Here is a 16,992-nt window from a genome sequence, read left to right on the forward strand (position 1 = left end):
TTTCAGATGATACATTAAAGACAGTAACATATAAGCAGACAATTGAGGGGGTCACAGTTTTTGAATGATGGCAACTATCAGAATGATGTCATACTGGGGGAGGAGAGACAGCACAGCAGTAGGGCATTTGCCTTGCATGCAGCCGATCCAGGATGAATGGTGGTTTGATTCCTGGCTTCCCATATGGTCCCCCATGCCAGGAGCAATTTCTGAGCATAGAGCCAGAAGTAACTCCTGAGTGCCATTGGATGTGACCCCCCACAAAAAAAAAAAAAAAAAAAAAAAAAAAAGAAGAAGAAGAAGAAGAAGAAAAAGTAGCATGATATAAATAAGAGTAGTAGGTTTTTTATTACATATTCTCTGGAAAATGATTGCCACAATACATAATTTTGACACCTTGTTAAACGTTAGTAAATCCAGGAACACTAAAAGTCTATAATTCTAATTTATAACATATTATATATCTGGTTTCCTAAGCAAATAGACCCTCATCCTACAAATACAGAACCCTGAAACCTTCAGTAGAGAACCATCTCAAAAATTTATTCTATCCATGACTTTAAAAGTTTATTTCTGGGGCCGAAGAGATAGCACAGCGGTGTTTGCCTTGCAAGTAGCCGATCCAGGACCTAAGGTGGTTGGTTCGAATCTTGACGTCCCATATGGTCCCCTGTGCCTGCCAGGGGCTATTTTTGAGCAGATAGCCAGGAGTAAACCCTGAGCACTGCCGGGTGTGGCCCAAAAACAAAAAACAATACAAAACAAAAAGTTTATTTCTAGGGGCCAAAATGATAGCACAGTGGTAGGTCGTTTGCCTTGCACGTGGCCAACCCAGGACGGACCCCTGTTCGATTCCTGGCATCCCATATGGTCCCCCGAGCCTGCCAGGAGCGACTTTTGAGTGTAGAGTCAGGAGTTAACTCCTGGATGCCACTGGGTATGATCCCTCCACACACCAAAAAAAATAAGTTTATTTCTAGTAATCCAAACAAACACAGTCCCACATTACTCCTAATGATGAAGTTTTTTTTCTATCATACATATGTAAACCATTCATTCCACTTATATTCAACATTATCTAATTGTCATTATTCAGACGGCTGTGAAGAGAAGACAGAGAAATTATTAAAATTAGTAAGAGTGTTGAAGGACCAGAGATAGCACAGTGAGAAGGACATACTTGCCTTACATGTGGCTGATAAAATTCAATTCCTGGTGCCCTCAGGATTACCCTGTGCCCCAGCAGGAGTAACCCCTGAGCATTGTGGAGTGGCCCCACCCCTAAAAAAAAAAAAAAAAAAAAAAAAAGCACACACACACACACACAAAATGCTTATTCCAGAGGCCTGGGATGGGGATTAGTGGTAGAGCTCATGCCTTGACTGTGTGAGGCCCCAAGTTTGATCCTCAGCACTGCCCCACAATGCCTAGTGGGGCCCCCAGCACCACAGCAAAGTATAAGACATCTGGCACGCAACAACAAAAATGTGTGAATGATGGGGTTGCAACAAAATATGACCCATTACCACAAACAGCAACAGTACAAGAATGTTTAATGCTGTAATGGGAAATAGAAAAGGCCTATTAGTAGAAATATGGAATAATCAATCATAATAAAACATTACCAGTGACATACCTCAGAGGTCCCTGTGCAAATAATGGAACTTTAGAAGAACAGAAATTAAGAGGGAAAGCCTGGGATGGGCACAATTCTAGTGAGTGAGGTGCCAGGGATACCCCTGGGTTGATACGATAGTTCTTTTACAATATTTCAGAATGGTATGTTTTCTTTTTGAATTTTTGAAACATCAAAAAAAATTTTTAGGGACCGAAGCAGTGGCGCAAGTGGTAGGGCATCTGTCTTGCACAAAGGATGAAAAGCGGTTCTATCCCCCAGTGTCCCATATGGTCCCCAAGCCAGGAGCGTTTTCTGAGTGCATAGCTAGGAGTAACTCCTGAGCATCACCAGGTGTGGCCCAAAAATCAAAAAAAAATTTTTTTTTATTTTTAAAACTGTTTATGAGGGGCAGAACAATAGCATAGTGGTTAAGGCTTTGCCTTACATGCAGCTGACCTGGATTTGATTTAAATGGTCTTCCCAAGCCTGTCAAGAATGATTTCTGAGCACAGAGCCAGGAGTAACCCCTAAGCAACACTGGGTGTGTGGTCCAAAAGCAAAGCAAAACAAAACTAACAAAATAATCCCTATTAGCCAATACAGTACAGTAGATAGGGTGTTTGCATTGCATGCAGTCAATCGAGATTTGACCCCTAACACACCATTTGGTCCCTTGAGCCCCACCAGGAGTGATCGCTGATGGCACTGGGTATGGCCAAAAACCACAAAAACAAAACAACAACACAAAACTACCTGTGGTTCTGGGGATAAAAGATATATAAAATAAACACAGTGCTAAAAGGACTAAGCACAATGCTCAATTTGTTACTTTCAGCAGAAAAATTTTTTTACTAATATGACAGAATTTTTGAATACTAACTAATTTAAGCCTTGACATATGGAGAATTATAAAGTCACCAGCCTCCCATAGAAACATCTGTGTCCTGTTTAAGTATTAATAAAGTGCTTCACAGATATCATTTGTTAAATTTAATAATCTGTTTTGCCAAAATAAAAGCAACTTTATTCCAATAAGAGGAACTTAGAGCACACTATCCTCTGATCACCAATGTCTCAAAAAAAAAAAAAAAAAAGCAAGGAACTTTCTAAGACCTCTTGGCTCTTCTTTAGTACATATCTAAGCATGCTATTGTAATTAATTATTCATATAGAAAACTAGAAATAAAATACAAATAAAGTACAACTTTTTTTTCAAGAATCTTTACTGTTGCAAGAGAACAATGCTCCTGTAAATCTCTAATATAAGAAAAAAAGGAGAACACAGGTGGACTGTCAGAGACCCTAGAAGTGTCTTTAAAAAACAAAAATGATGGGGGCCGGAGAGATAGCACAGAGGTGAGGTGTTTGCCTTGCATCCAGAAGGACAGTGGTTCGAATACCAGCATCCCATATGGTCCCCTAAGCCTGCCAGGAGCAATTTCTGAGTGTGGAGCCAGGAGTGACCCAAAAACAAAACAAAACAAAAAAGGTTCTGTTTTTGTTTTTTTTTTAATATAGCAAACAAAACCCATCAGGCCAAGTGTGAGAAATCTGGTGACTGACACTTAGAAGTTAATTTTCTGGGCTGAGCACAGGACTATGAAACCCAACCAAGTGCTCTTTCCTAACACTGGCTGGCCAGAACCCAGCAGTGTAGCCAGAGCACGTGCAGCAAGACACAATGTGCTCAGGCCTGGCTCAGGCTCAGGCAGGCCTGCTGCCAGACAGGCTTTGGAAAGGGCCTTAGAGCTTATGAGACTACTTGACCCTACTTTACTCTCTTTGGAAATGAAGGGTGGAGGAAAACAAAAAACAAAAAACTGGTAACAGCACTTACACTGCAACTTCTACAATTAAGTTAAATGTGTATAAAGGTAAATCTGCAAGTAAACTTGCAGTTCTTTACTCAAGAGAAAAATAATTTTGCTTTCCCTGTTTGGTAAGAATGTGAAGAAGAATAAGAGCTGCTAATTTTTTTTTAATGAAAAGGTCATAAATTAAGTTTGGAAATAAAACTGGCAATAAATAATTATTGTTCTCCTGACACAATTGAATTTTATGATCTAACAATCCAGTATGACTCCAACTGTACAATATTTTAAAGGCAAAACCAAGACAAAAGATCAGTGATTGCCAGGGTGCTAAGAAAGGCCAGGTGGGAGGATCTAATTATTTCCAATGTTAGCACAGCTAACAACAGCACAGGGGTTTTTCAAGAGGGTGAAGTTGTTCTATGTGATACTTTTAACAGCACACATCCATCAAATGCCACTGAACATGAGGCCAGAGCAGCAGTACAGTCAGTAGAGCACTTGTGTTGTTTTAATATATTAATTAAAGAGTCCTTGAGTTGGTGTGGGGATGGTGAGGCATTTCTGGGCTCAACCTGGCTCCAGCAGCCCTTACGGCCTGGCAGTCTGAAGGTCGCAGTCAGATAAAGTTCCTGGAGTCAGTCAGCTTTATTTCATGGTCCCTACCGCCATGTACACCTCCTCACATGGCCTCTATACTATGCCTTTTCCTAGCAGCTACTTCTCTACTTCTGGCTCTCTCGGCCTCGGACTCACTTTCAGCTGCTTTTTCCAGGCTTTCTAGCTGACTTTGCTGAAGCTACGGCTATTGCTTCTTTGATGATGCTCAATTGCTGATGTTGAATCTCTCTGTTGAATCTCGCTGTCAATTCTCACTTCTGCCCATTCTCGCTTCTACCCACTTCTTTCTCTCTAACGCTCCTTTTTTTTTGCTTAATATTTTTATTTATTTAATATATTTTTAAGTAACATGATCATAGTTGGGTTACAGTCACAAACAGAACACCCCCCCCTTCACCAGTGTAACATTCCCCCCTCCCCCCTTCCCTTCCCCTGCCTGTATTCGAGACAGGCATTCTACTACAGTTATTTGTTAAGTTCAGTAAACTGTATTTTTTTCCTTAAAGGATAAGAGTAAAAAAATATAGTAAAGTTGTGATAGTGGCAATTGCCGTTGTTTGCATTGGTCCAGAAAAATGGGGAAAATGGAAAAAAATCCTTGACCTGATTACAAAAAGGCCTCACCCCAGACGTTTATTGGCATAAGACGGACTTTGGGTTCCAGGCATACCAGTCCATCCAACCCGAGTCATTTTCCGTGGTCCCGGTGAAACTTTTTCACATTTTAGCTATTGTTGGTATCAGATTCTTATATTTAAAGATTCTGGATTCTGTGCATTTCTTTCATTGATGTCAGGTTGATGTGGAACATCCTCTAGTTTCAGCATACCATTAGATGCAGAGCGATCTGCCCTGCAAGCAGGCTGTTGCTGTCTAACTCTCCTTAAACCCTCTTCCCCCACCCCAGGTCAGCCTCCTTTACCCACCCATTCCAGGTGTGTGCAGTTCTGATCATTCTAAGAAGTTGGGGGAGGAAATATCCACATTCTCCACCTTTTTTGTATTATTATAGAAGTATTATTGTTAAGTCTAGAACATTCAAGTTTCTTTTCTTTCTTTCTTTTTTTTTTTTGGTTTTTGGGTCACACCCAGCAGCGCTAAGAGGTTACTCCTGGCTCTACACTCAGAAATCGCTTCTGGCAGGCTTGAGGGACCATATGGGATGCTGGGACTCGAACCACTGACCTCCTGCATACAAGGCAAATGCCCCACCTCCAAGGGGAGCCAGAGAAGCTCCCTCTCTGGCCCCTCACCCAAGTTTCTTTTCACAAGCTTCTATAAACAAAATCACAAGAACATTTCTGCAGACAATAGTTTGAAAATAAGCTGCTATTATATAAGATATACAATATAACATAGCAATTGAGAAACTTCCTATTTTCTTATGTAAATATTTCCCCCTTGTAGGAATCTACTTTAGATAAAAAAATTTTAATATTTTTGGCTAAAAAGTGCTATTGGTTTATGTTGGTTTATCATTATTATCCTGATTTCTTTTCTTCATGTTTTTTTGGCTTTTATTTTATTTATTTTTTGCATGGGCATATTAAATCGGAAAAATATGTAGGTTCAGAATAGGAGTTTCTTCCACTAAGGATGAAACAGGAAGGTTCTTCATCTGAAACATTTAGTCTTGGTTAATTGACGTGAGCTCCCATCAATTCATAATCGGCAAACTCCCCTCTTCTTTGTACCTCGTTTTCTGATTTATCATGGAATTCTGCTTGGAATCTGACTAAGAATGAAGAGCTTGAAAAATCTTTTTCTTCTGTGCCAAAAATCTCAAATGTCCATTGGTGGATTCTGCGATTTTTCCCCAGTAACATGAGGGGTACATCTACCATCTTCCAGGACCGGGCTCAAACCTGTGCCCTTACATTTGATTCATGTACCGCCTGATTGTGACCTTTAGATAAGCTTCATCTTGCCTGCTGGTGGACTGACTTGCATCTGAAGAGGTAAATTCCTTTCTTCCTGAGTTTTCTAATTGTGGATTCCCATGTGATTCTCCAATTGCTTTGTGGATCTACCAGATCCATGAACTCTGACTCTGTTTGGTCTACAAGGAAGACTTTTATGATAACTTTACATAATGTACTATGGGGATTGTGAATTGTTATGGAGCTTATAATTGGTACCTGACTCAAGTTTTAGGGTAGGAACACCCTGTTATTATGCCTAAAACTTTTTCTTTACATTATTCTTTTTGATGCGCCTATGCAAATTATTGCTATTCATTTGGTTTTTTCCCTTTGTCTTTTAAGGGTCTATTGCTTACTTTCCTTCTTTCTCTCTTTTTTTTTAGAGAATTAAAAAGGGGGAAATATTAAGTGAATTGATGCCTTTTGAAGTGCTTCCTATTTGTCTCCTATTTGTTATTGTATCTCAATCAGCTGGTATTTTCCCCTCCCGTAGGGGAGGGGCTTGAATTTTGGAATTGAATAAATTGAAGACAGGAGAGCTGAGCAGGGGTTGTCATCTTGGCTTGTGGTTCCGTTTGTTGGAGCGACTGGCTTGTGGGTGAACAGCTTGCAGTAAAAATTTTCTTGGGGGCCGAAGAGATAGCATGGAGGTAAGACGTTTGCTTTGCATGCAGAAAGACGGTGGTTTGAATCCCGGCATTCCATATGGTCCCCCGTGCCTGCCAGGGGCGATCTTTGAGCACAGAGCCAGGATTAATCCCTGAGCGCTGCCGGGTGTGAACCAAAAACCAAAAACCAAAAAAAAAAAAAAAAAAAAAAGGGGGGGGGCACGGAGAGATATCATGGAGGTAAGGCGTTTGCTTTGTGTGCAGAAGGTCGGTGGTTCGAATCCCGGCATCCCATATGGTACCCTGAGCCTGCCAGGAGCAATTTCTGAGCATGGAGCCAGGAATAACCCCTGAGCACTGCTGGGTGTGAACCACCCCCCCCCAAAAAAAAAAGAAATGGCCTTCAAAGGGGTACAAAAGACAACTCAAAAAGCTAAGTGCCTGCATTTCATATGGCCAACATGGGTTCTATTCTTTTTTTTTATTTTTGGGCCACACCCGGTGATGCTCAGGGGTTACTCCTGGCTATGTGCTCAGAAGTTGCTCCTGGCTTGGGGGACCATATGGGACACCAGGGGATCGAACCGCGGTCCGTCCAAGGCTAGCGCAGGCAAGGCAGGCACCTTACCTTTAGCGCCACCGCCCGACCCATAAAGTTTTTCTTTTTTTTGGTTTTTGGGCCACACCCGGCAGTGCTCAGGGGTTTGGGACACCAGGATTTGAACCAACCACCTTTGGTCCTGGATCGGCTGCTTGCAAGACAAACACCGCTGTGCTATCTCTCCGAGCCCTATTCTTGACACCTCATTTGGTCCCCCAAGTCTTGTCAGGAATGAACTCTGAGATCAAGTCAGGAGTAAGTCCTTAGCACTGCTTTGTGTAACCCCCAAACAAAATAAAAGAAAAAACAAAAACCCCATCCCCTCAGAAAAGCAGAGTTCAGGTTGTGATTTTCAAAAGGAATTTCTAAATGTAAACTTCTCAATAAACTTTCTTCATTTTGAAAAATACATATCCTCCAAATTCTTCAAGTTATAGAAAGCCTATGCAGTAAGCATCATACCTGAAACATGGTAGGTGTTGGATAAATAGCATTAACCCTACAGAACAGGCACCTAAGGAACTTATCTAGTGAACACTGGGTAGAAACAAACAATTTATCTAGTGAATTTTGTTAACAGGGGTTGGGCAGCTCCCCAGCAGTTCTGTGGCCCAGGGACCACTCCGAGCAGGGACCACTCCGAGCAACGTTCAATACTTAGACTTGCCCAGCAGGCCAATCGGTTTCGTGTCCAAGGGATCAATTTTAGGGTCCAACTCAGGGAGCCAAGTTATTTCCCTCATCCCTCTAGTATTCATTTCCAAACCATCCACCCATTAGATCTGCAATGTTAACATTGCAAACAACAAAATGAATACTATATGGGACATAGTTATAACCATTAATGAACCTTATCCAAACTCCACTATTTAGAAGGAAGGCAAGGAGAGAAGGAGAAAATATCAGGTGAACTGTGCTTTGAATTAAAATTTGCTGAGATAATTTAAATGCACTCACATGACAAATTACAAAAATGAGTGCACTGCATGACACCTGACAATGAACTGTCTGCTTTTCTTTTAATCATGTACTTTTTCTATGCCACGTTGTCCTGCTAGCCTTAAGACTGGACTATCAGTGTACAAAGATTTGATGTAAAGATTTTTCTTTAAAGTGGCCGGAGTCATAGCATAACGGTAGGGCATTTGCCTCGAGTTTGCCTTGTTCGAATCCAGGTTCGATCCTTGGTATCTCATATGGTCAACCAGCGCCTGCCAGGAGTGATTTCTGAGTGAAGAACTAGAAGTAACCCCTGAGTGCCACCGGGTGTGGCCCAAAAACAAACAAAAAATTTTTATTTTCTTTACAAAGTCCTCAGGCAGTAACTCCCCTTTCAAATCTACCCATGTACAGATAAACATGTACCCATCTCAACAGAAGAGTGGCACGGTGGCTGATCTGTTCAAGTGACACCACAGGCTTCTTGGATAGACCTATCTGAACTGAAATTTTCCACTGACAAAGGAGCCAAGAAAGAAATTAGAGTGCAATGATCAAGTCTTAAGTTCAAGTCAAAGTTCATTCTCTCAATAGCTGGTTTTACCAAGAACAATAACTGTGCTAGAATTAGACTTTTATTTTTTGGGTCACACACCCCACAGCACTCGGGGGTTACTCCTGGCTCTGCGCTCAGAAATTGCTCCTGGCAGGCTCTGGGGACCATATGGGATGGCGGGATTCAAACCAACAAACTTCTGCATGCAAGGCAAATGTCAAACCTCCATGCTATCTCTCCGCCCACTCCTAGAATTAGACTTTTAAAGGAAATGATTTTTATCTCCACACAATCAGTTTTTGCCTCTTCAGTACAGCAATATCCAATAATTTTATTCAATAATAAATGAAAAAAATTGGGTTTTAGGAACAGACTGTCAGTCTATGTACATTGTATGACTGAAACCCAACAATGAATAATTTCATAACCATGATGTTTAAATAAAGCAATTAAAAATTCTTTTTAAAAGAACTGTTTAGTCTTCCAACAACTTATCATGGCAGAAACTACCCACAAAACCATCAGCTTCACCAAACCTTGCTAATATAGCCATTATGAGTAATACAAAGTCTCAAACAAATCCTTTTCTCTGAATTTCCAAACAGGTAATGGATCATTTCTACAAACTATTTTAAAAATGTCTAAGCAGTTGGGACAGAGAGATAATACGAGAGTTAAGGCACCTGCCTCTGGTGGCTGGCCCTCGTTTGAGTCAACAGTAATACAAATGGTTAGAAATAATACTTGCAAAATAAAAGCTATTGGACACATCATAGCAAGAGCATGCCATTTTGTGAAAGAATCAGAAATTACACCACCACTTCTCTGAAAGAGTATCAAGGTTTTCTACATGTCAATATTCACACACACCCCAATTTGGAGCCTAACACTGGGGGGTGGGTTCCAGAGCTTATTCCTGGCTCTCTATTTAGGAACCACTCCTGATAGACTTGGGGGCCCATATGGGATGCCATGAATCGAACCAGTGTTGGCAGCATGCCAGGCAAGTTCCCTACTCACTGTACTATCACACTGGCCCCTAATATGCCACTATTTCCATCTAAAATTTAATAGAAATTTTATTTTCTAATTTTTATTATTTTATTATTATTTATTATTATTATTTTTGTTTTGTTTTGTTTTTTGGGTCACACTGGGCAGCGCTCAGGGGTTACTCCTAGCTCTACACTCAGAAATCACTCCTGGCAGGCTCGGGGGACCATATGGGATGCCGGGATTTGAACCACCGTCTTTCTGCATGCAAGGCAAATGCCCTACCTGCATGCTATTTCTTCGACCCCTTTATTGTTTATTTTTAAATTTTTTTATTTTTGTTTTCTAAGTTTTCAGTTTTCCAGCCAAAACAAATTGTGAACTATCAAGTGTATAGCCAAGGATGAAATATATTTTCCAGAAGTAACAATTTAATGTGCCTAGGAACATTCTTAGCACACAAAACAGAAACTGAAAAGAGAGCTATGTTTCTAAGAACTCAATCAGCTGGTTTCTCTTGTCTCCTTGATTTAGAAATAAAAATAAATTCAGAAGAAATGGATAACAAAGTTCAAAAACCTGCAAGACATAACTGTTTCAGAATTCTGTGGCCACGTGAAAAGGTTTTGGTGTAATTTTTAAATACTTAAAATGTCCATGGATACGCATACTTAGGGCAGCGAGTGTTCCCTTTAGAAACTCAAATCTTTCATGTGAAGACTTGAAGTTTCTCTTCTTATTCTACATCCATTTCTTTTTTTTTTTTTTTTTTTTTTTTTTTTGGTTTTTGGGTCACACCCAGCGTTGCTCAGGGGTTACTCCTGGCTGTCTGCTCAGAAATAGCTCCTGGCAGGCACAGGGGACCATATGGGACACCAGGATTCGAACCAACCACCTTTGGTCCTGGATTGGCTGCTTGCAAGGCAAACACCGCTGTGCTATCTCTCCGGACCCCATTCTACATCCATTTCAAGCATAGAATTAATTAATCATCTTGGGGCCAGTGCAAGTAGGGTGTTTGCCTTGCATGCAGTTGGCCCGGAGTTCTATCCTTGGCATCCCATATGGACCCGGAGCCCATCAGAGCCAGGCATAAACCATGAGCACCAAAGAGTATGGCCCCAAAACAATAACAATAAAGAAGTAACCATCTATTTCCCCATTCATTAGACACAAAAGTGCCCAATTAAACAATTCTTGCTTGTTCCTAAGCAAGAAATACAAAATATCCACACAAATACTGCCAGGTACCTAGAAAAATACACTACGCCTTGATACAAAATTAGGATATCTGAAAATTTTTTCTATCTTTATAATCTTTGAAAAAGATCTGCATTCATTCTCCAAAAAAAAAAAAGGCAACAAAAAAGTTAGGACCTGAGTGACAGCACAGCAGGTAGAGCTCTTGCCTTCCACGCAACTGACCTGGGTTCAATTCCTGGCATCCTATATGAACCCCCAGGCCCACCAGAAGTGATTCCTGAGTGCATACCAGGAGTAATTATAACCTCTGAGCACTGCAGGTTGTAGCCCCAAAACAAAAACAAACAAACAAACAAAAATATCAAGTTTCAATAATTTAATTATTCTGTAGGCAAAAGTAAAATTCCCCCATGGTGCTATACTTAATCAAAGTAAATGCAGCTCTGCTGTCCAAGAGATTTCTAACCCAGATCTAAATAATTGGAATCTTACAGATTTGGTTCAAATATGCACCTGAAAATTAGTAGTCAAAATATCTTTAAAGTACTGCTACCAAAAATAAATAACTAAATAAAATAAAGTACTGTTACCAGCCTGAATTTTAAGGTAAATTAAGTTTCATCAAGACCTATTAGATCATATCTACCACCAAATATTAAAGAGCAAATTATAATCAAAATAAGCATGATCACAATTATCTGAAAGATACTGTATTCATTCTCCAAAAATAAGTCCAAAATATTTTTGGTTCTCAAAATATAATTGTAATATGTCAAAGTCTGCATATTATGCAACACTTAACATGCAGTCTTTAAACTTGACGAAAGCTATTTTAAAATTTCAACACAAGACACGTAAGCATTTCACTCGTTATTAAATTATCTGTTACAATTTTAAGGCCAATAAACTTAAAAGTCATGTTTGCAGAATGTCAAATAATTTCACATATGAACAAAACTGCACTCCAACAACAGATAACACTGACTTAGGAAAAGATTGTCAGGGAAAAGTTTCCCCAGACATAGATATTTCCTTGTGAAAAAGTTTCTTTCAGAATAGCACTCACCACTTCTTCTAATGCAGCACTTCGCCCAAAAGAACAGGTGAGGTGTGTGAGGCAGTTCACGAAGGAGGAGAAAAGTTCATTTGGAATGGCAGTTAAAACATTTCGGGGGAACACAGTTATCAAGTTGCTGATGATACTGGAGATTCCCACAGCTTCAGAATCTTCTATTTCAATTCTAAGAAACATGCAACAAACTCTTAGGTGTGGCTGAAGTAAAGTTTCAGTGGCTAATTTCCAAGCATGCAGCAAATCATCTATTAATTTTTTATACCCTCTCCCTCATCTATTAATTTTTAAGACACAGCTTGGCATGTTAATTTAAAGATAAGCCTAACTGCTCTCTAAAATATAAAAATCGCTAGTTTCTCTTTCATTTCACTGTTACAAATTTAAGAAAAAAAAAAAAAAAAAACTGGAAGCTCCTTTTTCAGTTATAAAGGGCAAGTATACCTACCCATTAATAGTATTCAGTAATCCCTCAATGAAATGTGCCAGGTAATCAACTTGTGATCCTTCATCAGGGAAGATGGGTCCATGAAGAGAAGCTAGTTGGGCAAGGCACTGCAAAGAATCTTGTGCCATATCTGAATCTTCTCTAATTTTTCGATGTACCTGTTAGAAAAAAAAAATCACTAATACATAAAAATGAATTTTGTTTATAAAGGGCCATGTGTCTATCATGCTGAATTAAGGTAAGAGAAAAATTCACCGTTGTTAGGTATTTCTAGAAAATTCTACCCTGAAATCAAACTAAATTTGACTCTTATCCCTCAATCCACTTCACATTATAGTGCTGGTCTTGATTTTTAAACCAAATGAACAACTGATTTTTAACTGAGGGCTACCTGCATTTTGAAAATGGAACTGTCTCCAACATTATGACAAAGAGAGAAACAGATGCCAGTCAATCAGACATACTGCTTCTTCTAAAAACAGCAACGACAGTCATCTGTATTATGCTAACTATGCCTAGCTACAGTTTCTTGCTAAAGTTAGCAAGCAAATTCAATCGAGAGAATATAGATGCTGTTTAGTGGAAGTTAACAGTTGCGTACATCCAATGTATCACTCAATCGCTAGACACTTACTCATCTAACATAAAAGCATTTCTACTAATTCTAAATTCCCTATGATTTGCTTGAATCTCTCTTTATCCCATGATAATAATTTCAGATTTTCTTCTTCTTCTTTTTTTTGGTTGGTTTTTTGGACCACACTTGGCAGTGCTAGGGGTTACTCCTGGCTATGTGCTCAGAAATTGCTCCTGGTTTGGGAGGACCATATGGGACACCGGGGGATAGAACCACGTTCTGTCCTAGGTCAGCCACTTGCATGGCAAACACCCTACCACTGCACCACTGCTCCAGCACCAGAGCTTCAGATTTTCAAGATGTTTCACTTCGGTGATGACAATAAAACGGTCAAGTCAAATCTGTTTTGTTAAGAAATGAAAACTAACTTACTCCACAGTTACTAGAATCATCTTATGTTGTTCAGAAGCATCTAACATTATCATGCCTTTTCTTACACAAATCTCTACATTTTGAATGTAACATAATTGTAAATATTTTTCTTTTTCTCGGGGAGAGGGCGACCTATCTGGTTGTGCTCAGGGGCTTCTCCTAGCTCTACACTCATAATTCACGCCTCATGGGCTCAGGGGACAAACTGGGGTGTCAGGGACTGAACCTGGGTTAGCTGCATACCAGGCAAACACCTTAATCAGCTGTACAATCATACCAACTCCAACATTTCAAATTTTTAAAAATATATATATCAACACTGATTCTGACAATCATTGTATAAATTACTGTAAGAACAATTTTCCTCAGTATTCACTAGGTAGAATACTGGGCCATAGTAGACTTGAATTAATTCACTGACTAATTCCACTAATCTTGAATGAATCCCTGAGTTAATTACATAGTCATTAAAAATTTTAAAACGATCATTGAGAATCAGAGAATTAATTCATGTACAGATCTATTTAAAATATTACATTCAGGGGCTGGAGAGATAGCACACTGGCAGTGTGCATGCAGCTGACCTGGGACAGACCTGGGTTCAATTCCTGGCATCCCATATGGTCCTCGAGCCTGACAGGAGCAATTTCTGAGTGCAGAGCCATGAGTAACCCCATGAGAACCGTTCGGTGTGTCCCACAAACAACAACAAAAAATAAAAATAAAAAATAAAGTTTAAAAAATAATAAAATAAATAAAATGTTACATTCAGTGATTCTGAATGGGTGCTAGAAAGCCCCAGTTCATATACCCATCTGGCCTTCTATCTATTTTCCCATAGCTCAGAAAGTGAGAATAACTTTTACATTTTTTTGTTTGTTTTTTTGGGCACTCAGGGGTTACTCCTGGCTATGCACTCAGAAATCTCTCCTGGCTTGGGGGACAATATGGGATGCTGGGGGATTGAACCGCAGACTGTCCTAAGTTAGTACGTGCAAGGCAGATGCCCTGTCTCTTTCGCCACCGCTCCAGTCCCTAACTTTTACATTTTTAAGCAGTTGAGAAAACAAAAATTAAGAAATTACATTTCGAGCTCGGAGAGATAGCACAGTGGTGTTTGCCTTGCAAGCAGCTGATCTAGGACCTAAGGTGGTTGGTTCAAATCCCGGTGTCCCATATGGTCTCCCATGCCTGCCAGGAGCTATTTCTGAGCAGACAGCCAGGAGTAACCCCTCACTGCTGGGTGTGGCCCAAAAACCAAAAAAAAAAAAAAAATTACATTTCAAAACATAAAACTTTATTAAATTCACATTTAACAATGTTACCAAAGTTCTGCTGATATACTGTCAAACTTACTTGTTTAGGTATGAACTACATGTTTCTATACTATAATGATAGAGCAGAATTTCTGTCTCATAAATATAGACTTGTCTAATATATATGATTTGGCTTCTGAAGAAAAGTTGTGCTAACAATTAGATCTAGAACATCACAAATAATTTTTTAAAACATGACCTAATATATAGTTGCACTAATTCATAATCTTTAAAACAATTCATTTGGGGGGGGGGTCAAATGATAGCACAGTGGTAAAGCATTTGACTTGCCTACAAGGCAGGACTGACCCTGGTTCGAATCCCGACATCCCATACGGTCCCCCCAGCCTGCCTGGAGCAACTTCTGAGCACAGAGACAGGAATAACTCCTGAGCACCACCTGGTGTGACCCCAAAACAAAACAAAAATTCATTTTTAAGGGGCCGGAGAGATAGCATGGAGGTAAGGCTTCTGCCTTGAGTGCAAAAGTCAGTGGTTTGAATACTGGCATCCCATATGGTCCCAGAGCCTGCCAGGAGCGATTTCTAGCATAGAGCCAGGAGTAACTCCTGAGCACTGCCAGTGTGACCCAAAATCAAAAAACAAAAAAATTCATTTTTAAGTGTCTTATAGTAATATATATCTAAATTCCTGTCATTATGCCTTTAAACTTAATTAAATTTAAACATGATATCCAGAAATATATTTTATCTGTGGAAATAAAGTAATCTGGGAAAATAGAGGGCTTCTGTCTATATAAAAAAGGGTGGTTCTTGGTTCTAATCTAGAGATGATCAAAAGAAAATAACTTTGATGAAAAAGCTAATAATGATGTGATATAATAATAAAAAGATGTCTTCAAAGTATACACATATGAGGCTAATTTATGATCTCTGAAACTCATGAAAAATCAACGGTCAATTTTTTTGTGGGGAGGTTGGGGTCAAACCTAGTAGTACACAGAGCTTACTCCTCTGCTCTGCTAAGTCACTACTGATGGACTCAGAAATTGCAACTGGCTCAGGGGACCATTGAGATGCCAGGGGATCGAACCAAGGACCATCCTAGATCGGCTGCTTGCAAGGCAAATGTCCTACCACAAGGAGCCCTACCAAAAACTGCATTTATCACCTGAAAGGGAAGACAGTGGAATAAGGAAAAGTCTAGTAGAAATTGGTAAAACAAGAAAAAGAATTAAGAGAAGACAGAAGCAAGAATGACAAATGATTAATTTTACAGAAACAATGAATTTGTTTGAGTCATTCAAATTAAAACATAAAGAAAACACTAGGGTTATTAAGGGTTTTGGTGGGGAGAAGAGTGTGTTGGACCACACAGCCTACTGTGTTTATAGTTTACTCCAACAGTGCTCAGGGAACCATAATCAGTACCAGGGATTAAACTGTGATGAGTAATGTGGAAGACAAAAACTTTATTCATTGTACTCACTCAACCCAACACATAGATTAGATTATAAAGCACTGAAACTCAGGAGTAACTCATGTTAAACAGATTTAGGATCCTTCCATGTTGAGGTTTTATCAAAACATGTGGAAGATAAACCCAAAAGAAGAGTGTCCAGTTAGCAAAGCTGAGAACTAAAGGCTGCTAAAATAGTAATGTAGGGGCCAGAGTGATAGCACAGTGGTAGGACGTTTGCCTTGCACACAACCGACCTGGGACAGATCTTGGTTCCATCCCCGGCAACCCATATGGTCCCTTGAGCCTGCCAGGAGTGATTTCTGAGTGCAGAGCAAAGAATAACCTTGAGCACTGCCAGGAGTATCCCAAAAACCAAAAAACAAAAAAAAAACAAAAAAAAAATTATGTAATGAGCACAGGCGAGATCATAAATGAAATCAGAAAGAATCTGTCAAAAAGGAAAGAGAAAAACTAAGAAAAGTGAGTTTTTCCAAGACCTTATGAAATCAAGAAAAATAATAGTTTATACACTTCTGAGGGTCAGGAGGCATCCTAAAGTATACTTATCTGCAGATAATCTCTTCATCTGTAAAGTCTCGACTCAATGCAAGAGAATATTTGTGTCTTACTCAAATTGAGGGAATTAGTGATATCCAACAAAGAATGATTAAAAAATAAATCAATTCACATAATTAAAATTAACAGAAAGAAAATGAAAAAGACTAGCAATTATCATTTTGGTAACGACTAACAAAATTTAAAGTATTTAAAAACCACATAAAAGTAGGTCACGTAAATAAAAACTTAAAATAACAAAACAAAAACAAGTTAATTTTCAATTCAGAAGTTCTTT

General features: G+C 39.4%; 1 protein-coding gene across 1 annotated transcript in view; it reads right to left on the reverse strand.

Moving 5' to 3' along the window:
* The window catches only part of XPO4 (exportin 4), a 107,244-nt gene that overhangs the window by 31,401 nt on the left and 58,851 nt on the right, over nt 1–16,992 (reverse strand). The window contains exons 8-9 of the mRNA XM_049778218.1: nt 12,393–12,550; nt 11,939–12,113 (exon numbers count right to left, since the gene is read on the reverse strand). Coding sequence (XP_049634175.1) covers nt 11,939–12,113; nt 12,393–12,550 — 333 coding nt within the window. The remainder of the gene's footprint in view (nt 1–11,938; nt 12,114–12,392; nt 12,551–16,992) is intronic.

The sequence above is a fragment of the Suncus etruscus genome, chromosome 8 (genome assembly GCF_024139225.1).
Source record: "Suncus etruscus isolate mSunEtr1 chromosome 8, mSunEtr1.pri.cur, whole genome shotgun sequence".
NCBI lineage: Eukaryota > Metazoa > Chordata > Mammalia > Eulipotyphla > Soricidae > Suncus > Suncus etruscus.